This window comes from Camelus ferus, chromosome 10 (genome assembly GCF_009834535.1).
Source record: "Camelus ferus isolate YT-003-E chromosome 10, BCGSAC_Cfer_1.0, whole genome shotgun sequence".
Lineage (NCBI taxonomy): Eukaryota > Metazoa > Chordata > Mammalia > Artiodactyla > Camelidae > Camelus > Camelus ferus.
In genome coordinates this window covers 54,256,832-54,284,284 of record NC_045705.1, presented here as the reverse complement: position 1 = coordinate 54,284,284, position 27,453 = coordinate 54,256,832, and the positions used below count along the sequence as shown (strand labels likewise).

The following is a 27,453-nucleotide window of genomic DNA, read 5'->3' as shown; positions in this document are numbered from 1 at the left end:
ATTCCTCTTGAATTTAATGATAATTTTTAAATGACCCAGAATATGGTTTATCTTGCTGAATGTTTGGTGAAAATTTGAAAAGAATGTGCGTTTTGCTGTTGTTGGATGGCGTGTTAATGGTTAGAGTAAGTATCAGTTAGGTTGGTTGATAATACTGTTCCAAGTTTTTTATAGCCTTACTTCTTTCTGCTTGCTTGTTAATGAATTACTGATAGAATAGTGTTGGAATCTCTATCTCTACTTGGGAGTTTGTGTATTTCTCCTCTTAATTCTGTCAGATTTGTTTAATATATTTTAAAGTTCTGTTATTAGAAGCATACTCATTTAAGATTATGTCTTCTTGATGATTTTAACCTTTATCAATGAAATATCCCCTTTCTCCCTGGTAATAGTCCTTGGTCTAAAATCTTCTTTGATATTAATATTTTAGCCTATTTTTGTCATGATATTTTAAGTGGATTTCCTGTAGACAGCATATAATTGGGTCTTGCTTTGTGATCCTATCAGAAAATTTATATCCTTTCAGTTGAAGTTATTAGGTATATACATTTAACATAATCATCAATATGGTAGTGTTTAAATCCATCTTTCCTAGTTGTTCCACCTGTACTTTTATTCTTTTTTTCTTCTTTTTCCTCTGCCTTTTTTTGAATTGAGTATTTTTTTTTAAACTTTTTTTTTTTTGCAGGTGGGAGGTGATTAGGTTTGTTTGTTTGTTTTTCTAATGGAGGTGCTGGGAATTGAACCCAGGACCTTATGCTTGCTAAGCATGTGCTCTATCACTGAACTAAACCCTCCCCCCTGAATTGAGTATTTTTATTGTTCCAGTTTATCTCCTATAATGACTTATTACAGGTACCTATTGGTTATTTTAGTGGTTACTCTATTGTTTAAAATATACATCTTTACATTATTTTAATTCTAATCATTATTATTTCCTTTCTTCTACTTATTTTGCTTTTAATTTGTTTTTTGTTTTTTGGGGTTTTTTTGGTTTCTTAAAGTGGAAGCTGAGGTCAGTGATTTGACATTTTTCTTCTTGTTTAATATAAGCATTTTAGTGGTATAAATCTCCCTTTGTGAGGGAGGATGTAGCTCAAGTGGTAGAGTGCATGCTTAGCATGCATGAGGTCCTGGGTTCAATCTCTACTACCTCCTCCAAAAATAAATAAACCTAATTACCTCCTCCCCCGCCAAAATAAAATAAATAATACAATAATAAACAAAATATTTTAAAAAATAAAATAAAATCTCCCTTTGTGTACTGCTTTAGCTGCATCAACAAATTTTAATGATGTATTTTCACTTCAACTTACTTCAGAATACTTTCTTTTTTTTCAAGTTTGTGCAGGTGTACTTTTTAAATTGAAGTATTGTCTGTTTACAATGTGTCAGTTTCTGGTGTACAGCATAATGTTTCAGTCATACTATATATACATATTTTCCTCTTCATATTCTTTTTCATTATAGGTTACTACAAGATATTGAATATACTTAGTTCCCTGTGCTATACAGTAGAAACTTGTTTATCTGATGTATATATAGTAGTTAGTATCTGCAAATCTTGAACTCCCAATTTATCCCTTCCCACCCCTTTTCCCTCTTGTTAACCATAAGTTTGTTCTTTATGTGTCTGAGTCTGTTTCTGTTTTGTAAATAAGTTCATTTGTGTCTTCTTTTTAGATTCCACATACAAATGATGTCATATGGTATTTTTCTTTCTCTTTCTGGCTTATTTCACTTCGTATGACAATCTCCAGGTCCATCCATGTTGCTGCAAATGGCATTACGTTATTCTTTTTTACAACTGAGTAGTATTCCTTTATATAAATATACCGCAACTTCTTTATCTAGTCTGAATCATTTAAATTTAATGTAATTATTGAAATAGTTGAGTTTAAATTTACCATTTTACTGTTTGTTTTCTGTTTCTGTCATACTTGTCTCTTCTGGTCTCATCCCCCTTTCCTTTTTTCTGCCTTTTTTTTTTAATTTAATATTTTTAAAACATTTATTTATTTTATCTCCTTTGTTGGCTTATTAACTATAAATTCTTATTGTATTGTTTTAGTCATTTCTCTGGGGTTTATAGTATATACATCTTTAACATACTCAGCCCAACTGAAAGTGATACTATACTACTTGCAGTATATATAAGACAAGAACCTGACAACAGTTCTAGTTTCATATCTTCCCAGTGAGTAACCCCAATAAAATGAACATTTCTTTTTCTCAGTATTGATTTTTCAGTCCCAAGGAAGATTCTAAATCTCCCTGCTTGGGTTACATACTCATCCCTGAACAGATAGCAGTGGGCAGGGACCTGAACATTTTGATCAGTCTGAATTCCTACAGCAGCCCTTCTAGAACTTCATGGAATTGGGAAAGACCTCACTAGAATAACCCAAGAAGAGGAATGCAAAAGTGCACTGGTTAGACAAAACCTAGAGTTATCATAGACCATTACAGGCAAACTTATCACAGAGTTTACAGACTGACAAGTGGAGACTTCACAAACACTTGCTATAAATTCCCAATAGATCTTGCCAACAATACTGAACTTGGCCACACAAAGCAGGAGCAAATGAAGCATTGTTTTGTATGACATTTTCCTTCCCCTAGTACCCCCCAGGGCACTCAGCCACCAGTGGCACTTCTGCAGATCTGAATTCTGTCAAGCTGGAAAAGAAGCCAAATGCTCCACCACTCTTTTATATCTTTTATCAGCATTCTGGAGAAATTTTTACCAGCAATATAAGCTCTTCTGTGTAAGACACTATTGACAGTCTGGACCAGAGAACTCTTTGTCATGAGGGACTGCCTGTGCATTATATGATGTTTAGCAGCATCCTTGGACTCTACCTACTAGATGTCAGTAACACACCTGCCTCCCTGGTTGTGGCAATCAAAGATTTCTCCGGATAATGCCAAATATCCCCCGGGGGAATAAAATTGCTCCTGGTTGAGAACCACTGATTTAAGGGACTGTGTAGAAACATCAGGATTTATAGGTTCTTAATTGCAAGTCAGCATCAGCAGATGGAGAGAAAGCAGAGTTAGCATTAGGTGCCCTCCACTCCTGTTCCAGAGCCCAGCAAGCCCATCTCTTCTCAAGGGACCACATCTGCTGTTCACTGCTGCAAAAACAGTTCCCGATAGGAAAGAACACTGCTCAACAACCACAACCACAACAAATATTAAATAAATACTAGAAGAATAAGTGAATGGAAGGATGGATGGATGAAAAGAAAAATGTGCATGGTTATTCACAGTGTTACTCTGGGGCAAAGAGTGATATAGATGATATGCACATAAGAAAAGGAGATATTTTACTATTTTACTTTAAAAATTTTTTTATTTGAATTTTATCACTGTTTTTACTTTCATAGTTTATTTGATCTTAAGTGATTTATTTTGAAAGCACTTGGAAATCAAGCATTTTCTCTTTGGCAACTTACTTCTTTAATTTGCCAGGGCTTTTTGAAAGTACAAATGTGGACTTGAGCCATCGTTCACATTCTTAACACATAACCAAGTCTGAAGCTTGGGATTTTTCTTTCTTTTAACTCATGAGCAAACAGCTATGTCATATAAATATTTGTGAATGAGGTTTATGTTGGGAAAAAAAATGGACTTAGCACAAAAGGAACCCAACACATCACATTCAACTATGTGCGTTGGCCTTGAGGGCAGGGACCAGAGTGGATGCATCATCACATCTTGAGCCCTGCAGAGCTTGTGCAGGGTGCGCCCTGGAGGAACTGCATGCTGAAAAGATGATGACGATGGATGATGATGATGATGTTGATAAAGCTTCATAGGCATGGTTTGGGTTACTGTGTCAAACTAGGATTTGGGGTGCAGGATGTGAGTCAGGTGTGGTGAAAAGCTCTCTAAGAGAAGAACAGGTGTCTGGGCCTTTGTGCAAAGGGTAGAGGAATAGGCCAGGGAGTATAGAAGGAAAAGGTAATTGGTGGGGACAGTTGCTGCTTCTCTTTCTCTGCCACTGGCAGGAAGCTGGGTCAGATGCTGCAGTGAGAGCAGACCCTCTCCCTGGGGTCAGGAACCTAGCAGCACAAAGCAGTCCAGCACCTGTCCCATGTGACACCCCGACTCCTGTAGAATTCTCATCTCTCCCCTCACCTCCACCCCAGAGGGAAAGACCCAGCCACCTGGGTCTCTGGATGTCAGGGCTCCAGGGACCAGGAGAGCCTGGCCCGCTTGTGAGAGAAGGTCATTTATTTACACATAGCTGGCAATGCTCGAAGATACAGAGCAATCCATCCACCTTAGTGACCAAACAGATTCGCTTCGCCTCATCCTCCCGCAGAAACAGTCAAGGAGGGAGGTTGTGCGAGGTGACCTTCCAGAGCTGAATCTGTGCTTCTAAAAATAGGAGCATCCTTGGAGAATCGAGAAGGGAAAGGGAGGCTGTGGATGTTGAGGGCAAAAACCAGACTCCCTAGAGCATGGTCAGTATGAAACTGTATTAATTAGACACAGACACCCAGCTCGATCACCTCAGGTAACACAGAAATTGAAACTAAATGAACTGGCTTTTTTTTCCTCTCTGGTTATACTTTCCCTCGGCTAAAAAGGAGACAGAGAATGGTGTCCCCTGACCTATTTGAGATGTTTTCCCCAGCATAGGAAAATGGGGAAGAGACACACGCTTCTTAGAGACACACCAAGAGAAGGCAAGAGCTGCGGCAAAGTGGGAGCCCTAGGTTCAGCCACTGGGGGACCTGCAGGGTCTGGGTTCCCACCCTTCTCTCCCTGCCCGCAGACTGCGTGGGGCCCAGGCTGCTCCTCTCAGGTCTCTGCAAGGTCCTTCTCTAGAACCATGTAGGGACTAGGTGTTTGCAGGGTCCAGTGGAGCCGCTTGCTGGTCTGCACAGGCTATGGGTGACCTGGTCATGTGCAGCGCTCTGGCAGGTGGAGGGGTGTGTGTGTGTGAGTATTTGCAGGAACGTACAGAGGTATTGCAGCAAACTTGGAGGGACCATGTCAGGAAGTGTATGGGGCTGTGGGGAAGGATGCTATGGGTGATGACTGGACGACTTTGTGGGGCCTGTGGGGAAAGCTATGGGAGAGACCAAGTAGGAAACGGGGGCGGGGGTTTCCTGAGGGGCATTGCGGGGGGCTGGGTGCAGAGCTTGTCTGGGCTGTCAGTGGGACGGGACAGCACCGCAGGGCGCCTTTTTGTGTAGCTCTGTCCTGGGGGCTCTGTGTGGACTGTGATGGGGATGTGAGTGGAGCCACATGGGAGACTCCATGGGTGACAGTTCAGACTGTAGGACTTCTGCTCTGGGGGCTGCATGGTGGGCTACCAGACCTGCGTGAGGCTGTGTGAGGCTGTGGGTGGCTGGATAGAGGGTGGCACAGAACTGGTGGCCTCTGCAGCTTCACCGTGGAAAGATGAGTGTGCTTCCTTAGGATGGGGGTGCTCAAGGGGCTCTCCAAGAGTGGGCCTTTGTTCTCCTCCACGTGGCTGACGACGTGAAGGGGAGAGACACCAGGGATTCAGGAGGTGGGCAGGAGGAGCAGTGGGGCCCCTCAGAATGCTGCTCTGCCCCCGCTTCTTACGTGCACAAGGCTGAAGACACCTTCTGACACTTTGGTTTGCTTTCTCAACAGGACAACGTGGATCTTGGAGAGTTGATGTTTTCCCTCTGCTATCTTCCAACGGCTGGCAGGCTGACCATTACCATTATAAAAGCAAGGAATTTAAAGGCAATGGACATAACAGGAGCATCAGGTGGGAGAGTCTAGAACTCAGATTTCCTCCTAGGTTCTAATGTAGCGCCTTAGGGAGTCTCCAGTAAATAAAGCGCCTGGACTTGGGAACCAAACTGCTGGGCTTAATCCTCGCCCTAGACCTTATAGCTGTGTGACCTTGGGCACGTCACTTAACCTTTCTGGGCTTCAGATTCTCCATCTGTAAAGATGAGGATAAGCGTAGTATCTTAGGTCTTCTCATTCACCATAGTGTGACCTGGACCTGTGATTTGCACATGCTGATGTAGCTTATCCAGTTGGGTCTTTCCTCAGATATAAGCAATCATCATCTCAGGCTTTTAGAAGATTGAAGGCAGTCCAAATCCTTAGAAAGGTCCATCCATGAGCTTTGCAGTTTGGTTTTTCCAGTGAATCAAGTGTGTACACTTCAATTCTAAACCCTAACAAAAAATACTCTGATACTCAACCCCTTTTATGTGAGTTCACAAGCCACCTCTGCAGGGGCTCCCCAAATGTGGTCACAAAACACTCAGGCCACTGGCTCTTGGTCACTGAAATCAGAAGACGTCAGATGTAATATATTCTGCTTCCTGGATGCCAGGATTTTTTCAAGCAGAAAAAAAGATGCAGCCCCTTCTGGCCCTCTGAGTCCCCCTGGACAGTGTATGGGGCCCAGGGCTAAGCATGGTTATGCAGGTGACACAGAAGGACTCCTCCTGAGTGGGAGGATAGTGATGTGAAACCAGGGAAGTCCCACCTGAAGCAGAGACCCACTTTGTCACCTGTCACCTGTCTCAGCATGGTATCACCAGCAAGCCTGTGTCCTTTCTCTCCCCAACCTCTGAACTCCTTCCCCCTTTGCAGCCTGACTGCAGGCAGATCTGGGGGCTCGAGGCCCCTGCACTGAAGGAAACCCACTCACACCGCACCCCCAAATTCTCCCTGTCCTCTTAAGAATTTAGCTTCTCCCTTTCCCAAAGACCTGGTGTTCAGGAAAAGATTCCTCGGGCAGCTCAGAATCAGGGTCTGCAGCCCAGCTCCCCACGCTTTGGAAATACCTCTGCATCTGCCTTCCTGTGGCAGCCGGACAGGTCTGGAATTCTAGCTGGAACGTTTTCTAATTCAGTAAGTGATGTCTTGACACTATTTTAAAATTCCACGCACTTGGAGGAGAGAGTATCCTGTGCTTTTTCTTGAATGAGTGACTCAATTATCCCAACTCTAGTCACTGCCCAGGCGTTGTGTTAATTAAAATCCTCAAACTCCAGCCCACAGGCAGGTAAAGGGGTTCTGCATACTGTGGTCCTTGAAACTCCACAATGACGACACTGCCAGCTTAACTCTACCTTTATCTTCACGGTCCCCCTGCTTCTCATGGTCTGTGCAGATCCTTACGTGAAGGTCTCTCTGATGTGTGATGGCAGACGACTGAAGAAGAGGAAAACGTCCACCAAGAGGAACACTCTGAATCCTGTTTACAATGAAGCCATAGTCTTTGACGTCCCTCCCGAGAACATTGACCAAATCCACTTGTCCATAGCAGGTCATGGACTACGACCGGTGAGATGCCTGGAGCTCTTTCTCACGGCACGTGCCCTGTGCCCACAGCTGGCGGGGTGGGGGCGGCCACGGATTCTTAGCTGGTGTCCTAGTGCAGCTACAGGAGAGGAGCTGGGCGAGCAGCACAGAGACAAGGAGTCAGCAGGTTACAGGCCCTGCTATAGAGGCAGGTTACCAAAGTGCCTCTCAGCTCCCCATTTCTTATTTCTTTCTCCTCCTCCGTCCTCCTGCCTCCCCCACTTCTTCCCCTCTCTGGCCCTGCACACCCCGTAGAATCTCAGCTTGAAGAACCATGGCCCCACAGATCTTAATCTTCTCGTGGGCAATCCTGCCTGGTTTTGAGAGGAAAGATTCCACTCAAAATAGCAGAATGATTACTTTAACCAGACCATCAACATTTCTAAATACATAACTTCGTTCTTTTTTTTCTTCTCCTGATGTGTTTAATAAAGATCATTTCCATCCACTTAAATCTGAAAGCAAACACAGAAATGTTCTCTTGAAAACGCTAGAATCAGTATGGATGACAGGGTACATTAAAATGTATAAGATGCTCGACTTTCTAATTAATACAGCACAGAAGAGATATTTATAGCCTGCATTGTAGCCAACTGTGTATTTAAAGGACAGATTTGAAAAACAGTCATTTTAATATGCAAAGGAAGTAGCAACAGGGAATTATACATGTTACCAGTCATTAGACTGAAATGCAAAATCTCTTTTTAATTGGAAACCTCCCACATGGTCTGGGCACAGTTATATATAAGAAAGAAATCATTCTGGACTTCTCATATCTTACAATATTATTTGTAGATAAAAATTTTCCTGCAGACCTCTGAAATGTCAACAAAGCAGCCTCAGTGCCCTGAACACCCTTTGCAGCAGATGCCTGGGTAAAGCATAATCTTCTTTCAACCCAGGGAGCACGTATGGGCTCAGCTGCCCATGGGTGTGACAGCCCTCAGTGGGCAGTAGACCTCACCCTGTCTCCTCTGGATGACACACAACACCAACAGCATCAGGCCATGAGAGGGGTCGTTGCCCACCAGCCATGGAAGGCTGGGCCGGCATCATTCAAGCTATTGCCAAGTTTCCCGTATCAGCAAATCTGTTTATGTGAACTCTGCTTCAGTTTAATTCTCAGTAAACTCATGAATCTGTCCTGGAAAAATCCATGGCCGAATTCATGGGGCGTCTGCGTGTAACTGATTTTAATGAGCAGAGAATCAAATATCCTTCACACCACTTCCCCACCCTTGACTCCCTATACACATATAGAAAAATCATTCATCTTTGCAAGAGGGAATAAGAAAGAGAAGAAGTCTGTGAGTTTGGATCCTTAAGAGCTAAAGGGCAGGCCGTGTCATTCTGGTTATACACAAAAGGCTTCAGACCAAAAACTGTGAAGGAAAAAAAGAAACGGTCCAAGGCAGGGACCCATCCAGGGATGTTTCAGAAATCCTAGCTAAGTGTTTAAGGGACTAAGCGTCATTCTACAGTAGGGAACTCGAGCTGGGCCACTGAAGCAAAGCTGGGCTAGGAAGGAAGCAGGGAAGAGTGTGAGAGGACATGTTCTCTAAAGAAAGGTCCCAAGAAGACCCAGGAGCCCCCTCCATTCTGCCCTCTTTGTAAGTTCAAGGATACAGCTGCCAAACTCAGAGCTTCTCCCTTACCTGGACTTGATTGCCTGTTGCAGGAGGGGAGCAGCCGTTAATACAACAAACTCCTTTCAGATGGGCCCCTTTCCATTACGTGGATTTGGAGGCCTGGAGATCAACCCCATTCCAGAACCAGAGGAGGCGTCATGTGCGTGCATCAGGGGGCTCTCCCAACACAGGGCGCTTGGGAACCAGCTAAGTCATGTCAGGGGCACGACAGCCGAGGTGTGTGAGGGCCAGACCCTGGTCTTCCTCTCTGTGCCCCCAAGTCCTCATGGCTGTTAAACTTGACCTGTAGATTTGAATTAGGGAATGAAAAGGACCGCCCCTTCCCTAATTCCTCTATTCATTCAATTGAGTAGTTGTTACCCTTACATTACAAAATTTTAGGAAAAAAACTATTGTGGACCATTTTCACAGTGTAGGTCACAATGAGATCATCGGCGTGTGTCAAGTAGGCAACGAAGCTGAGAGGCTGGGCAGAGACCACTGGAGTGAAATGCTGTCGTACCCGCGCAAGCCCATCGCGCACTGGCACTCCCTGGTGGAGGTAAGACCTACTCTCGTGCTCCCCTTTGCAGAAGGATAAGTGCTTTACTGTTGAAATGCAGAAGCCACCAAGAATGGGAGTGTCACAGGGCCCGTGGTATCAGTGGCTTTCCCTGGTTGTATTTCCTGAGGCCGTTGGTTGGGAATTGCATTTGTCTGACGTGGAGTCTGTGCTCCCCGCCAGTCTGGTGGGTTTTGAATGTTGATTGGGAATCATCCCTCGCTTTGATTGTTTTCAAAAAGTTCAGGATTCTCTTATTTCACGTTGTGGCTTTGGATTGACGTTTGGAGGGCATCTGCAGGATCTGGAGGAGTGTGCACTTCAGGCCTTCATAGAGTGACTTACATCTGCCATCAGAAAGAACTCGAGACTGGGCGAGAGGAGGCCTGGATTCTGAGACTGACTCTAGTATGTGTGATTCTGGGCAAACTGGTTATTATCAGATTCAATTATATATGATTAAAACCCCCAAAACAACAAACCACAGAACAATAAGTGAAATGGAAATTTGTTTCTCTGTTACATAAAAAAAGGTCCAGAGGAAGGTCATCAAGGCTGTTTTAGTGGCTCTGTGATCAACAGAGGTGTAGACTTCTATCTTTCTGCTTCCAGTGCTGTTGTTTTTGTTTTTGTTCTTGTTTTTGTTTTTGAGATCGCCTCATTGAACAACATGGCTGCTAAGCTCCAACCATCACATATCTTCCAGGCCTTAGAAAAGTAGAAAGAGACAAGAGCCAGAAGCACACACATTCCTTTGTAAGGGCTTTTCCTTGATTTCTTATGCAACATAGCTACTTACATTTAATTTAGTCACAGAACTTAGTCACATGGACATGTCTAAATGCAAGGATGGGTGAGAAATTTTTTTTTTTTTTGGTGGGGTGGCAGCATGAAAACTGAAAAAGCAGGCTTCTGTTTGCAAGGTAGAAGAGGAGAATGGATACCTGGAGGCAGTGGGCCATGGTTCTGCCTCCCACCTTCATTCATTAACTCATTCCCCCCCTATTTCCTTCTCATTTATTCTTCCTCCATTCACCCTTCCTCAGTGACTCACTCTCTTATTTACTAACTCACTCTCAGAAATAAGTTGTATTCACTAAGTGACATTTCTGTGGGTCAGACGCTGTGTGAGATACAGAAAATACAGATGGCAGAAATTTTTCCTTCCCTTGAAGAGCTTATAGACCATGAGAGAGAGAGAGAGAGAGGATGGCGTGTGAGCCAATCACCAAAGTGCACACTTGTGCGCATCATCATCCACATCAGGTGCCGCTGGAGCACAGAGGGAGGAAGGGTTTGCCCTGCTTAGATGTCGTGCTTGTCTGTGAAGCATTAGTCCCTCCTGCTCTTGGGAAGAGAACTGAGCCCCTGGGAACAGGGACACCAGGGAGCGTGGGTTCCAGGCAGAGAACTTCCTCTGACTCCCCCAGTGCAGGCAGCTCTGTTTCCTGCAAAGCCATCCTGAGAGGCCAAGACCAGAGCCTCACCGGCTGTGCGCTCCGCTGCCGTGGACAGTCAGGTGAGTCTGGTTGACGCACACGTGCTGGGCAGCGTGCTGAGGCAAGAGAGGGCCCAGGGGATGAAGGGACAGCCTTTCTTTGTTGGAGACAATGCTGAAGGGAGAAAAGCAGGACAGGGTTCGTGGACTGATTCTAAGCTTTGGGGCCTCCAGAAGGTATCTTCAAGGGGCGTCTAGCCCCCCCACCCCAAATTTGCAGGTCGCTGAGGACACCTCTGTCCTTGGGCCAAAGAAGCTAAGACACTTTCTTTCCTGGGCTCAAAATTAATCTCTGAGGGAGACCCACAGAAACTAGGAGCCACTTGAGAAGTAGCTGGGGGGCTGATGCTGCCTGCCGCGTGCTTCACTTCTTCAGCGCCTGGTGGAATTCTCAAAGGAGTCCATCTGCGGGCTTGTTAAATTGCCAGAGCCCGTCACCAGTGGTGGCAGTTCAAGCACATGTAATCGACTTTTTGCCCCCTTACAGGTCGCTGCTGACTTTCATCCTTATTTATAACAATCTGGAGTGTCAAAGCGTGTCAGGCCTCTTGCTTCTCGGGACTCGGGAAACAGGAAAGGAGTGGAGATCGGGGTGTGGCGTGGGGCTGCGCCGGTGCTTCTGTCTCAGGTGACCTTGCCGGGGAGTGGCTGTGGGTGGCACGCTGGAGGCGGCGTGTGCACCTTCCGTGAGGGAACCTGTAGAAAGCGGGCCTCGGAGGCTCCCTTCGCTGCCCAGAAAAAGTGCTGTGTGACTGGCCGCCTGGGGGACATTCCTTAAGCCCTGAGCACTTGGCTTATTCAGATCTGCTTTTGACAGTTAAATAAGTGAGAAATAAATGTTTTTAGGGTTAAACCACCAAAACTTGGGAGTCGTTGGTTACAGCAGCTAGAATCACTTTGGCAGAGACCAGTCTTTTCTCAACTGTTGCAGCAGAACTAAGGCAGTGAAATGGCCCTGACGTGAAGGGCAGACCACGGGAGGCTGTGCCTGCCCTGTTGCATCCTGTCTGTTTGAAGTCCACTCCTGGGACCTGAGATCCAGCCTGAGAGGGGAAGCGATCCTTTCCCTTTGAAGGATAAGTGTGTAATGAGCAGAACTGGGGCAATGGTACCAGATGAGATGAAGAACAGGGTCAGGATGCAGGAGGCCAGAGGCCGAGCAGTTGGACATGCTCACTTTGGGCTTGGACGGACGTAGATTCAAATCCATGTGCTGCCACTCAGTTTTTTTTTCCCCTTTCCAAATCTCAGTTCTCTCCCCTCTAAAGTGGACGTCACAGGTTCTATCCCACAAGGGTGGTTGTGAGGACTAAATAATCCAACCTGTGTGAAGCACCGTGGCCGGCACGCAGTAAGTGCTCAGTAAAATTCCCAGCTGTGACTGTAATCACATCTGTCCTGCATTCTGAGAGATCTCTGTGGGTCCTCATGGGACTGTCGCACAAAGAAAATCGTCCATAATGTCTGTCACAGAGGGAAAAGGAAGGCTGGACACCCCCAGCCCCCACATGCTGGTGAGCCATCACCTCAGGCTGGAAGAGGGGGTCATTTTTGACTCTGCCGGATGTAGAGACACATATTGAAGTTCTGTTCTTTCTCCTTTCTTCCTTGGCCTCCAAGATAAGCTGCTGCTATACTGAGAACCTTTGAACATTTCTGCTTTAAAACAAAAACAGCAATGAAATCCCAGTTCTCTGTGTGTGTGTGTGTGTGTGTGTGTGTGTGTGTGTGTGTAGGAATGAATGAAAGAGAGGGAGAGAGGATATGGGCTGGTTAGGATTTCGTACAAAGGGAGGCTGGCTTGGCAGAAGCTCTTCGCTTCTGGAGGCTGAGGGCCAGGTTAGGGCTGATCTGTGAGCCCTGCGGAGACCTGGCAGCCTGCTTGGGCTAGCATCCAGCACACTCTGACCTTGCCAGGGTAGGTGGCAGATGGAGTCTTCAAAGCCAATGAGTTCAAAAATCCGTTTCTCTCCCAGGGATTCTGCATGGCTTCACTGCACACTCAAAGGTCAGCCAGCTCCCCCTCCCTTTTCTCTCGGTGATGCCAGAGGCTTGGGAAGCTGTGTGAACTCCCTCAGAGCAGGCTGCCTGGGGCCTGGGGACAGGAGCCTCCCCGCCCTGGGCCTCGGGAGATGACAGAGCTCTCGGGGCTCCCCCCACAGCCCTATCCTCTGCATATCCAAGAGAGGATCATGTTGGCCTGGCCGTATCCCAGCACCCTTCCACCCTCTTGCATGTGGAGCTGACCCCTCATGAGCTCTGGGGAGAGTAATAGAAATAGTTCCAGGTTTTCATCGCGTCCGTGTGCAGTGCTGTGTCACCTCTGGATTAACGAGTAGTAAACTTGGTTTGATGGGAAGACCGGAACACAGACACCACTCAGTTAAATCAATTTCTACTTTTCTAAAAGAGGTAGAATCAGATCAGAATACACAGTGAAGCTCAGCACCATTTCCCTGATTGACAGAGGTGCAAGATTCTGAACCCCAAAGTGCTACTCAAGGGGTGCTCCGGTGTGGGTAAGTCTTCCTCTCTCCAAACTCGGCCTTTTATGTGTGCGTAACGAGGGGCTGGTGGGGCACATTACACCCTGACGTGAACAGAAGCCTCATCGACCACCCTCTATCTCTTTAAGGGTATAACTTAGAGCTATAGAACTAGAGCAAATGTCATTCCTCAGATTTGACTGGGAGCCACGTTAGCAGGCCCTTTAAACCAGCTCTCGATATTATCCATCAAGTGCCCAGCAGAGCCCACCTGGAGCCTTTGAGGTCCACACATTTCCAGGAGAGAGCGTCTGATTGCCCACGTTGGGTTAAGTGTCCACCTCAGTCCAGTTTACAGGAGGTCAAGGGTCATGGAAAGGTGACCCAATTCCACTCCAGCAGGAGGGTTGACAATAGACTTCTCAAGAAGGGTCCTGGCAGGACAGCGAAATGGACACAAGTGAACCCAGCTGCTTCCCAGTGGATTTTGAAGTGAGGGATTTGGAGGCTTTAACACTCCAGGACAACTGTTCTTCACAACATATAAGTCATATCATGTGATATTTGTCTTTCTCTATCTGACTTACTTCTCTCAGTATGATAATCTCTAGGTTTATCCATGTTGCTGTTAATGGCATTATTTCATTCTTTTCATGGCTGAGTAATATTCCATATATATATATATATATATATATATATATATATATATATATATATATACATACATATATATATATACATACCACAACATCTTTATTCAAGCATCTGTCAGTGGACATTTAGGTTGCTTCCATGTCTTGACTGTTGTAAATAGTGCTGCTGTGAACATTGGATTGAGGGACTCTCTGATCCCTGACCTCCTATTATTTGCCTCAATTTGCAGGAACATATAGCACTGACTCCTTTGCATGGAACAGCATAATTCACAGAGAATGGAAATGCTATCCCTGTCACATAGGTATTGAATTAATATTTGAGCAGTGAATGAGAGAATGAATGAATGAGACATATAATGAAAGCAGTTGGGTTCCTTTAGTTCTGAAGTTCCACAATTTCCCACTCAAGGAAGTCTGAAGTAGAAGTCAGTCTGGAGGAAGATGTAAAAGGTATTGAGACTGAATTTACAGTGGGCTCTTCAAATGGAGATGGTCCTTTTTAAGCTCCAGGCTTTGATTACCTCTCTCCATTTAGGAGAAGACATAAAAAGGGGCCATTCGTTTCTTACCGTGGTTCCCATGAGCTGCACTCTGATGATGGTTGGTTTGCATTTCAAGTGCAGTTGAGAAATATTCAGAAGAATAATTTAGGCGCCTTAGTAAATCATGAGGGTCCCCTCATGCTGATATGCACAGCCGGGTTGTAGAGTACTTCATTCATAAGAGACAGAGGAAGCAGAAACCACAGGCATCCCTCTGGTGAATGACAGACTGAACAAGGACTGATCAGGAGGTGACAAGGACATTAGGCCACAAGTTGACTTTTCTCACCAGGGAAACATTTTAGCAGCAGTTTTACATCGGGCAATGATTCGCTCCACCTACCTGTGAAGATAAAAGAGAGAAAAATAATGGGAAAGCATTTGGGGGATAAAATAAAGGATGTATAATTGAGATTTTTTTCAAAAAATAAACTATTTTTATTGGGGGATTTAGTATGCCAATATCCATAAACACCTGCAGAGCCACTGAAGCAAAACTGATTGCCAAGAACATAAAAATGTGCTACATGTTTGGGAGCTGAAAAACACGTACCAAACCTGTTAGAATCTGTGCCCATTGATATACGTGGCCAGAATGCAGTTTGGACTGGTGGGCATGGTTAGTGTTAATGGGGCATTGTGTTTCCAGTTTATAGAGGGAATAGTCAGCATACAAAGCCAAGGGTATTTATTATTTCCCAGGCAGGTCTTCTTTCTTGTATAGAATTATCTGGTTTAAAAAAAAAAAAAAGATGCTAAGCACTTTCTCATCTTCAGCTGGGATGCAAAACCAGTGACTCTTCCAAAAGTTTATAGACATAGCAATTGTACAAACCATGGGGGCGGTAAGGTAAACACTAGAGGTATAAAAGGTAATAACAGCGTGTTGGAAAATAATGTTTCTGTCTGAACAGAAAGTCAACTGCATCTTGACTCTCCTCACATTCACAGATGACCTTGCCCCAGCAGGCCCTGCTGGGGAACGTTCCTGAGGCACACTTGAACAGTAATTAGATAAGAAGGTGGTTAACAGTGGGCTTGAGCCTTCAGCAGTGCCATCTCCAGGAACGGCATTCAGAGGTGACTGCTAATACTATGGGCTGATGAGCCAATTCTTCTTCCAGTCAATGAGATGAACTAGAATTGTTTATGTCAGCCTCTGAAAGAACCACACTGTCTGGTGATCCTCTGTGGACAAGAGAGTACTTCCCGGGTTAAGGGGCCCAGGGCAAGTGTGGAGCATCCTGGCAGAGGATGGGGGACATCTGGAAGGCCACTACTCCTGGAAACGAGTCTTTCAGGAGGTGCGTCTGTTGAATGCTGTCTCTCAAATATCAGCAGAACAGCCTGTTGATAAGACAGAGTGGAGGTGACTTCTTACCTGGTGATGGAAGGGGAAGGGCAGAGTCTAATTTATTGATATTTTGAAGGATGATTTAAGGAGGGTCTTTCAGTGTGGCTAGGGGGACAAAACAGGGGGTGGGAGGCTTGGTTAGGATCAGGTAAAGATCTTGATATAATAGTTTAGGTGAACACAACAAGGTGAGCATTTCAAGGCCAGGATTCAAAGAGTTTTGGGATGTAAACTATCTGGGGATGCTCTCTAAGGAAAAGCTGGTGGTCTTTTGGGAAGTACCCATAATGAGCAATAATGTTATGTGCAACTTTTATCTATCTTGGCAAGAGTCTCTGGGAACAGTTAAGTTATATTACTGAAGACAATGGAACAGTAATATCAAGTTAAGGTAGAGTGCATTCTGTAGACAGCTAGCTGGGTTGGGGTAGGTGGCTTTAGTTCTCATGCCCCAAGAACACAAAGCAGAGGGAGAGCTGACAAGGATCCTGCCTGGTTCTGCAAGTACCTCACAGACAGCAGGAATGTTTGTTAGTTGCCCATTTCTGATGGCCCTGACTTCTGATTTGGGATTCTAGGGAGTCAGGCTCCATCCTTGGCTCCAGTAATGGAACTATGATCTAGTCCAAGCTAAGCCAGTCAGTCCAGCCATGGAGATTAGCACTGCATAAGCTGATTCAGTCAGAGAGTATTACAGAACATTCGGTGTGAATGCTTGGACAAAGATGCTCTCTCTGTCTTTCCTATTGGATGTAAACAAAGAATCATATACCACAGGAGCAGCTTTTCCCTCTTTGGACCTCTAGAGGAGCCAGAGTTAGGGTGAAACCAACCCTGGGGTTTGCAGAATAAAGAAGTAAAAAGAATCCAGACCCTCAATCATATGGTTGAGTTGCTGGATCCAGCCTCTCCTGAACATAATGTTACCTCTGACCTTTATGAATATATAAGTATATAAATTCCCTTTGTTTTGTAAGCACTATAAGGTAGGATTTCTTGAAGCAGATAAGCAGGTTTTTTGAAACAAAAATATCTGGGTCACAGGCAAACACCCACCCCAGTGTTCCCTTGAAGTGAAGAGAACCATTCTCAGAGCTGTCATGAGATCAGCTCATCTCTCTTGCTCACTTGGGTATGTCCAATACCTACAAAATGGCACATTGTAGACATTCAGGAAAGTTTTCCTAGTGAAACAAATTGTTGATGTTTGGTTCATGAGCTTGTGTGTTGAGACAGTTGCAGCCAAAAGAGACTTGGCTCTTGATGACATGCAATTACCATATAAAGTGAGGGGGAAAACTGCTTTGCTTTAGCATTTATGTCCTGTTTTTCCAAAGGGAAAATCAAGCCCTGCGTGGATTTGTAGGACCATGGACAGCTCCCCATCATCTGATGCTTTGTTGGGTTGATAAAGGCACAGTTCCTCAGGAGTAAAGACGGGTCACACGACTGTCCTTTGCCATCAGTGTCTCCTACCATGTGCAGCATCTCATTTGTGTAGAATGGGAATGAAAATCTGTACTCTTTTAATAACAGTATTTTGGCTACTCTAACGTGATCTTTAATCTTATGCTTATTTATTTTATTTTTATTTACAAGCTAAAAAGCTCAATTGTATGTTTAAAGTCTGTCATCTGTAGTGGTATGATTACGTATTTCCCCCCATTTTAAATAAAGCTTAGAATGTGAAATGTGGTGAATTGATCGTTGAAATGCTTAAAAATAAGGAAAGGGGGCTTTCAAAACAAGGGGAACTTTGCAAATCATTGAGCAATTACAGTAATGCAATCTTACCTTTTAGGTGTAGGGTATACTATCGCAAGTTGGGCTCAGACTGTCAGAAAGAGAAGCAGTTATGAATGAAGAATAGGAAAACAAAGGTGTGATTTTTTTTTTTCCCTACGTGGCTGAGGATCTGAATGGAGCTGCTTAAATACTGTGCATACTGATAATAAGTGTCCAGGTTGAAAAAGTTAACTAGAGAAAGGTCATAAATCCAATCAAGACAGCAAATGCCATCCAAAGGGATTAAGACTGATGAAAATTAAACAATGTAAACATTCTGGGTTTTCCTTCCTGTTATGAATGCTTAATGAAGTCTCTGAAGGGGGCCTGGAGACATGGATCCAAACAGTGCTTCTTGTTAGGCCCTGTCTGCGGCTCCCTCCTTTTTGACTGGAGTCGGGGCCACACTGGGGAGCAGAGCTGAACTGGAGCAGGCAGCACCTACCCGTGAGGGGAAGATGGGCCTGGAGGAGTTGGCCTGGCTACAGACGGGTCTACAGAGTCCCTCATCAGGATACTGGGGCTGAGCGTCTGGTGCCCCCGTCTTAGTTTTGGAAGCTTCCATCCAAGGGTAGTGAGTGGGGCTCCCCAGTGGCAATGACTGTGGCTGAAGATCGAGCCTCTAACTAAGGAACCAAGAGCCAGGCAGGGGTCAGGGTGGGCTCCTGTGTTAGAGAGAGTGACAGCAGAGCTCTTCATGAAAACTTTCAGGATCGAGGTGGGATCCAAGCAGGATCTCAGCTTGGCAGGCTGGGTCAGCCTGGTGGTAGAGGTGAAGGGTGTGGAAGTTGGACTCACTTGGACACACAAGGTCCAGGAATAAGTTGACAACCCAGGCCCTTGGCTGTGGAAGGTTTGTCATAGGAGCCAGAAGCCTGGCAGGACAGTTCTGCTTCTCCAGCCCACAGGGTCAAGTCAGCACTGTCTTCATAGGTTAGTAGCTGGGGGTGAGACAGTCTGATCTTTCACAGGCATTAAAAATGTTATGTTCTTTAAAGTGGCAGAATGTCCATTCCCAGTCAGTGCTAACGGCTCTTATCCTACTGCTTAAAAATAATGTGACCCTTCCATTGCCTTTTCAAGTCTGGCACCAAAGTACCACGTGAATGTGGGCTTACCTCGAACTGAATCTCTTATCAGGGATAAGGATCCAGGGATCCTTGCAGAGAAAGAAATAGTAACTCTGAAAAACATGACACTCTTAGGATAACAAGAGAAAATCAGGGATACTGCCATTGGTCACACTGATGCGTCCAGCAGAGTCTAAGCCATCACACCCGGTGCACCTTCCTCTTCACCTCTTCCTGCTTCTCTCACGTGTCAGTAGGCACCCAAGAGTTAACAGCGAAGGCCTTGAGACATCTGCACTTTGTTAGGGGAAATAGCTTTTAGCTCCAGCTGCTGCTGCCAGACAAGATGCTTGAAAGCAAGAAAGGGAATAATAGGAAAGAAAAGGACTTTTGAATCACATGGGAGTCTTCAAGGGCTACTCAGCCCAGAAGATGCTCCTCTTACTGCTTCAAGCCGGCGGTTCTCTAAAGCCCCCCTCACCTCCCACCCAGATGTAGCTTCCTTCACTGCCTTTACAGGTGGTGTTTGAGTTCACAGGGGCCCAGGGGACGGCCTTGCTGGGTCTGGACCCCTTGGTCCAGGAACAAGGGACAGGTAAGAACAACAGCACTGGGATGGCGGCGCTAAGCCCTGTGCTGTCGTTGAGGTGGATGACTCTGAACTTCGGGAGCGTCCTTGAGCAATGGCGGACAGAGACTCTTATAACTCTGATTAGTGGACCAGCTGCCAAGACTAGGGGGGACTCCATGAGCCAGGAAATGATGGGGAACCAAGGCTATGAAAGAAAAAACAGATCGACCAGACTCAGGGCTGCACCCATTCCCATCCAGAAAGGAGGGCTTAGAAGTGAAGCCTGGGCCCCTCCACCACCACCACCCCTCCGTGCTCAGAGACCATTCGGTGGCCTCTGTGTGTGTAAGGCTCTGTGTTGCTGAGTGAGGGGTGCCTGCTGAGCAGCTGCTGGGTGGGGTGGGGTGGGGTGGGGTGGGAGGCGGTAGAAGGGGCCGTCCATGTGGTTGAAGAAACTGACAGAAGTGTGGGTTGGGGAGCGAGGGTGCTGGAGGGCAGCCAGCCACAGGGAAAGGAGCTTGGTATTGGGAGAGAAGCGAGTGAGGGCAGCAGGGAAATAGAAGACATTTAAATAAGATTTAGAATCAGTTTCGCCTGCAGGAGACAAGTTCACCTTCATAGCTCCAGGAAATCTTCAGTAGAATTGATGTGGATTTGCATTTGGATTGTAATTAGGAGAACTTGCTGAGTCTGACTGTCAGACTGGAGGGTCCGGGAGGGTCCTACGAGAGTCTAGATCATTTGTAATCTGCTGGTCACATGCATCTAGATATGTACACATTTAAGTTCATTCTTAGCAAACTTAAGCAAACACCTAAAGGCTTAAATTCATTGCTTAACAGAGCACTGTGTAGTTTGGGGAGGTTTTTTGGTTTTTTTTTTTCTGAATTCTTTCCTGAAGTTAAATCTAATTTTGGAACTGAATGTGTAAAACAGATAAAAGCAAGAGTTACTGTGTTCGAAGCAGACAAAAATCGAGGAGAGCAAATTCATTTAATCAAAGAGAAAGCCGTGACCCAGTTAAACTTCCTGGTGGACTAACCGAGTTGTGCTGCATTGGTGTCTAAAAGGGAGGGGAACCTACTGCTGGCTCTGCCACTTAGAGCTGCGTGCTTAAGTGACTGCCTAATCTCTCTGAGGATCAGTTTCCTCCTCCCTAAAATGGGGCTGGTAGTACCTAGCTTTAAATACCTGTTGTGATTAAATGATATAACATGTACAGAAGTTGCCTGCACAGTATCTGCCAACAGGAGATGCTCACTGAGTATTAATTGAGCAAGTAGGAAAATATAATTCCACCCAGCTTTTCAGTTACTCACTTTTTAATATTATTTTTAACTTAATTTTTTTTTAATGGAGGTACTGGGGATTGAACCCAGGACCTCATTCATGCTAAGCGTGTGCTCTGCCACTGAGCTATACCCTCCCCCCTCAGTTATTCATTTTTGATGATACTGCTGCAGTGCAGAAATAAGGCTAACTCTTCTGGGGTTATTCCAAGTTTTCCATTTCTCTGGCTTTGGGAATTTCCAGCGCTTCGTGGAGACTTAGAATGCAGGGTGTAGCACAACATTCCATGAAGTGCCCATGGAATAGAACAGTGTGCCTCAAATGCCTCAAACGCTGATTTACAGTAAGAAGTACATTTTACATCACAACACATACACGTACACAGATATAAAATGGAAACCAAAGTTTCATGAAATACGTGATTCCATGTGATGCTGTTTTGGAAAAAAATTTTATTCCATTAAGAAAAAAGAATACTGGTCACAACCATTAAATTGATTTCACAAACCCAATGATGGGTCACGAGCTACCCTCTGAAAAACTGAAATAAAGGATACGTACTTTTAGAAAGGCCAGTGGAATTCTGATGCCGTGTGGGAGTATTAAGAGGAAGTGTGGGATCATAACCAACTGCATGCATTTTTAGGGCCATTCAGAACATGTTTCCTCCAAAAGACCAGAATTCTAGACTTCTCATCACGTCTGTTCGTCTGGAAGCACCACCACCCCTTGGTTGCAGCGTCTCTGTGTAAGGTGCTGCATGCCTGGGTTTGTGTTGCCACATTTGCATGACCATAAATTGATTATTTTTATCACAAATATTTTAACCTGGTTTGAAGCTCTGCTCCACCTTGCAATGCTTAAAGAGCACAGAGACACCAACTGTGTGTTTATAATTGAAGAGGGATGTGGGGAACAGCCACAGAAGGAAGGAATGGTGATTCTTGTTGGATGTGTGGGTCGCTGCTGTGAAAGGGTTCCATGCAGTAACTGGCCCCACGCCGAGTCCTGCCCTCCTGCCCTCCTGCCGGGTGCAGGGTACTGTCCTAAGTCCTGAGAACACAGTGCCTGCCTCCAAGGAGTCGGTGGGGGAGTGTGACAGTAAATTGTGTAACTTGTCTTTTCAAAATGTGTATAGGAGCATAGATGAGGGGGTCCCCAAACACCCGTTGGGGAAGGGTGGTGGTGACCGGAGGGGCATGATGACCCACTCAGGCAAGCTCTAGAAAGTGAGTAGGAATCCTCCCATTGAGCAAATAGGAAAAGGCATCTCAAGGAGAAAGATGAGCACATTCAAGGGCATGAAGATGTGAAAGAGAAGGGCTGGTGTCTGGGACACCAGAGAGTTCAGGATGACAGAGTATAGGGTACACAGGGGACGGAAATGTAGCCAAAGAGGGAAAGAAAGGCTTGTTCAGGCACGATGAGGGATTTGAACTTTCCACTGGGGCACTAAGGGAGCTTTGAAGGGATTTTTTGAAGGACTGAGCATGCTCACACTGCTGTCTGGAGGAGCGCGGGCTGAGTGGTCAAGGTGAACAATGCTTGGGCCTGAAGAGGACTGAAGTAGAGGCGGGGGATAGGTGGGAAAGGATCAGGGAGAGCAAGGAGTTCGGGATGATGACCAGGCCACTGTGTTGACCAGATGGACGGCCCTAGCGTCTACTGAGCTGCAGGACAGCAGAGGAGGGACAGGGTGTTAGGGGCAAGGGTGAGAGAGGGGGAACTGACAAGGAGAGGAGAGATCACAGCGGTGCGGTATGTGCTAAGAGCAGTAGAATTTGACCAACGGTGCCATTCACTTATTCCCTCCCAAAAGATGCTCTTCTGGAAGATAAATTGCGATTTTAACCCTCCACCCCTCATCCACAGACACGTGCACTGGGGGCTCCTAGCTCCTACCCTTTTCTCAGCTGACGGCCAGTCCAATTCTATTCTGGGCCCGCAGCCACAGGAAGAAGGCAGATTGGTTTAAATGGAAATGCCCATAATCTGCTGACAAAAGGCTAATTAGCCTGCATTCTAAGCCCTGGATCCCTCGGGGAAGAGCATGTCAGAAAGTGAGGAGCAGAATGGAGCAGAGCCTTCTGTGAATTAAGGGAGGTTGCAGGCTTTCTTGCGTGGCCCGTGTCTCAGTATTAGAGAGTCCGGGCTCCACCGTGACCCCACGGTGAAGAGAAGGGACCTGGGTTCAGACAGGCAGGCTCTTCCTGTTCCAGCACTCTCCCTGCTGAGCCTGGCAGTGAGGACTGGGGGAAAGAATCTGGACCAGCAGTCTTGAGGGCACTCAGACACATGGGTGTCCTCTGAACGAGGAGTGGAAGGGAGTACAGACTGCGTCACGCTGAGCCGGGCCACGTCAGGTCACAGAGCAGGCCAGGACAACAGGAAGGCTCAGCAAAACCTGTTCAAATCAACTGCAAATTAAACTGTCTGATATTTTGAAATCATCCCGCAACAGTCTGCCCCATTGCTCCAGAATCCTCCACTATGTTGAGAAGGACAGGATGCTCCAGTGCTCTCCTGCACACGGCGTGGCTGGGCCCGCTCCCCTCAGCATGCAGGTCTGTATGTCTCGCCCCCCTGGAGGGGAGAAGCCTCAGCAGAGCTGCGGTATCTGAGGGTGTCCAGGTTGGAGGCAGACAAGACGTGAGGAACCAGAGCTAATGAACACGGACAGTTCCTCCCAGTTTCTTGACCAAAACGGGAAGGCAGGTCAGGCCACTTGCTAGAAAAGGATAATGGATTTCAAGAGCAGGACTTTTCAATAGGGAAGGCGAGATGGAAGAGACAAGAGAGACAGAGGATAACTGATGTGTGAGCTTTAACCTGGAGACACCGAGCACACAGGATGGCCCTCCCCCTGTCTCGGGCACAGCGTGGCTCTGTCTCATCCTGGTGGCCTGTGGGAGCAGGTCTTACTCCTCAGACGGGGTTAGGAGTAGCATGGGGCTGCTCTGGGTACAAGGCAGGGCCCCCAGCATCCGTGCCGAGCCCCTTACCACCTCCCCCACTGGCCAGAGGGGAGGCCCAGACAGCCTTCTGCCTCCTCTCTTCATGCGTCTCTAGGTCCCCAGGTCTCCTCTGCATACTTACCACACACTCCGGTGTCCTGGAAGCAGCTCAGCCCTCTTCCAACCTGGCTCAGCCTTGAAAGGGCCTCTTTGTCTACCCGGATCCTGCTGAGCTTTTCATGCATCCAGCAGCTGCTCTTATTCTGTCATCAGCTTTGATCAGATTGTTTGGAACAACCCAGCCTCTTCCCAATACCCTGCAGTTTGCAGCTGCGCCCCTCAGATCAGAGCCCCACTCTTTGTCATCCTGTGCCCCCGATGTCTCACCCCTGATACCTGAATGGACGTGCCACACCCCTGCTTAGACCTCACCTCTGATTTCCACATCAGCCCTTGAAGCAGAAGCTTCTTCCCATGAAGACCTCTCCTCCCAGCTCTAATTCACAGTCCCTACCTCCATTCACTTCCAGCAAGTCTAGCTGTGGACAGTCTTTGAGCGTTGATTCTAAAGTATTGGAGGGCCCAACATTGATTCAAGAAGCCACCTCTCACGCTCAGAATGCCAACACTCACTCTGTCCTTTTGGCCTTGGTCAGACAAACTCCAAGACATTCAGAAGGATGAAGCAGCCTGAAAAATATTCCTAAAAAGTCCGCCTAATAGAGAGGACAAAGTTCCAGGAGAGAATGGAGGAAACTATACAGGCCAGCTAAGGCCTGGAGGCGTGCATGCACCACAGAAGAGAAGGAAGGTCACCGTCCCTGCTGTTCCCTGATGGTGTGAGACCTTCAACTAGAACATGAACCTAAGCCTTCTGGGAAGGTTTTCAGGACACAAGGATAAGGAGGTGAAAGGGAGTCCGTGCTGGAGTGGAGGGCAGGCTGGCAGGAAAAGGAGCCTGTCCGATCTCCTGGAGGCTCGAGAGTGCTGAGCTCTACCTGCCAGGGCTGCATTGGAAGCGTTTGATGGGAGTGGACCCCCAGGCCGGGCCACAGGACTTACAGTAATGCTCATAAGTCAGAATACGGGCCAGGAGGTGAGCAGTGAAGCCTCCAGCTGAGGCTGGAGAGGCTGGGCAGACAGACTTCAAGGTGAGTCTGAGATGAGACTTTAGCAACCAGGAGGGCAGGGTCGGGACACAGAGCAGAGGAGCGGCAGAGCCCTGCAAGGGAGTTACCCTGAGCACGTTACTCCCCATGCTGCCCCATCTCAGCCCCACTGCGTGCACTCACACCTCTGCCCCCCATATCTGTAGAAGAGGCTGTCCTCACCACCGAGGTTCATAAAATGTAACCCTGGCCACAGATGATGGGACCCAGAGGGTCACATGCTCCCAGCAGCCAGTCTGTGGGCTGCCCAGTGACACATATCACTGATACCCCAAGGTGGGTTAGGTCAGTCAGATACTACCCCTGAACTTGGTAGCTACCAAGAAGTGAGGCATCAGCAGACCTATGAGATAAAGGGAGGCTTTAGAGGTCTTAGTTGGCCGTGAAAAAAACTCACAGAAGAAGTACACTGAAATTATAGTGAATGGAAATATACACAGTACAAGATTAAGAATCCAATTGGTGAAAACAGGAGAGAACAGAGAAGTCTCATTAATAGCAGACCAGAGCCAAGATCCAGAAGTTCTGACACTGACGTTGCAGGGGTCACCTTGGACCCAGAACAAAACTCCTGCCTGGTTCCCTTACCATCATTCCTGCTCTTGAACTTCACTGAGGGTCCATTTCTGTAGTTGCCCCATGAGTGCTTTTACAATAAATCACCACCACCACCCCTAGCTAAACTTCTGAGCTACCTTGAAGATGTCTCTGTTCTTGCAGCCTGGAGCCTGACCAAGACACCTGTGGGCTTAGGATGCCCAGGAGGACATTTGGGGGCTGTTGGATCTGGGCCACTCTATCCAAGTTTGCACAGTTTGCCACACTGCAGGTATACTTAAGATGAAACCTTAAAATGGTGGGACTGTCTCTGAATAGGAAAGAGGCTAGAGTGAGCAGAACAACAGAAGTAGAAATGAGATTCATGCCATTGAGAGGAGGCCAGAGTTTCTGGAAAAGAACCACAAATGATGGAGAAACCTAAGAACGTGGGTGTGAAGAAAGCTGCTTGGAGGGAAGCTTGAAAGACTTGGTGACTCCCTTTCATGGGGCATAGAGCAGCTGTGCGTGGACCGCAAAGATGCCTTCCCCATGGTGAGGAAGGTGTACCAAAGAGTCAGCCGAAACTGGGCAAACTCACTACTGCTCGTGGCCACGGGCAACCCACTCAGAGCAAACGTGGATGCATCTTCAGACACAATGATTTGGGGGTAGAAAATGGGGAACACGGGTGGTATTTTCATTACTTCTTCCCATCGCCCTTTGGAACTCTGGAAGACTGAGAAAAAGCCCAAAGATCAACAACTGCCTCAAAAGATCAGGTTGATGTTTAGCTGAGGCTGTGAACCCTTAGCTTCACATATCAGAAGAAACCATTCTTAGCCAAGCATGCAGACGATCTTACAGAGAGGTGGGAAACTGATGATTGATGAGTTAGTCCCTTAATGCAAGGGAAATGACACAACAAAACAGATAATCCCTGAGACCCGTTGTTATGAATGATATTAAGTGGGATGTCGAAAAAAGAGTTTCAGGACAGGCGGTGTCACAGGAGGGAAGACCAGAAGCCCAGCTGTCAGTGGCCCGAGGTGTCCTGATGCCTCCTACACAGAGAACAAACACGAACCCAGAGCATGTCAGCAGACACCCAAGCATGTCAACCAACCACTTAGAAATGGGCAGATTAATGCACTGTGCCTGCCTGGGAAGCTGTGCATCCGAGGCTGAGATGCACTGAGAAGCAGATGTGTGGGGCTTAGCAGACATGACCCCCCTCTGGGAGTACCACAGGTAGAGAGGTGATGCTCTCCTGAAACAAGGCCTGCATGAGTGCAGAGGCACAGTCTCATTGTGGGGAGAAGCTCACTGAGAAGACAGTCCCTGGAAATCTTTGGTTGAAAACATAGGATCTGACAAGTTCCTGAGTTGCTTTGCTGGCAGGATAAATCAGAATACTCTTCATGCAAAGAACAGAGGGATGGGGGGAGGGGCAGATGAGGAGTATGGGATTAAGAGACACAAACTACTGTGTGTAAAGTAGATAAGCAACCAGGATGTAGTATAGGGATTATAGCCATTATCTTATAATAACTTTTAATGGAGTATAATCTATAAAAATGCTGAGTCACTATGCTGTACACCTAAAACTAACAGAGTATTATAAATCAACTATACTTCAATTAGAAAAAGAACAGAAATCCTGACACAAACTGGATTAGACAGTGAGAAAATGTATCGCCTGGCGAAGGAGTCAGGGTTGAGATGGGGACTGAGGGTTATAGATTCAGGGGCTCATGGTGGGGTCAAGGTCATGGATCTTTCCAGGCTGCTGGGCCAGCCTTCCTTTTTGATTCATCTTCAGGTTGGAGGTGAGATGGTTGCAGTGCTAGGCATTGCATCCAGATCTGAAAAGGACCAGAGGAAAATGCACTTCCTGAAGCTCTCTATCAGGAGCAAGGAAGAAATTTCTCAAGTCTCCGAAAGGCTTTCCCCTTCCATGTCATGGCCAGCAGTATGACAATTTTTACGTCCATCATTAGCAAGAGAAATCAGATTATGTGGGCCAAATAGGTC

General features: G+C 46.5%; 1 protein-coding gene across 1 annotated transcript in view; it reads left to right on the top strand.

Moving 5' to 3' along the window:
* SYT9 (synaptotagmin 9) overlaps nucleotides 1-27,453 on the top strand; it is a 176,049-nt gene that overhangs the window by 121,540 nt on the left and 27,056 nt on the right. Inside the window, 4 exon segments of the mRNA XM_032489135.1 lie at nucleotides 5,638-5,758; nucleotides 7,127-7,281; nucleotides 7,283-7,299; nucleotides 9,378-9,507. Of these exon segments, the coding sequence (XP_032345026.1) occupies nucleotides 5,638-5,758; nucleotides 7,127-7,281; nucleotides 7,283-7,299; nucleotides 9,378-9,507 (423 nt within the window).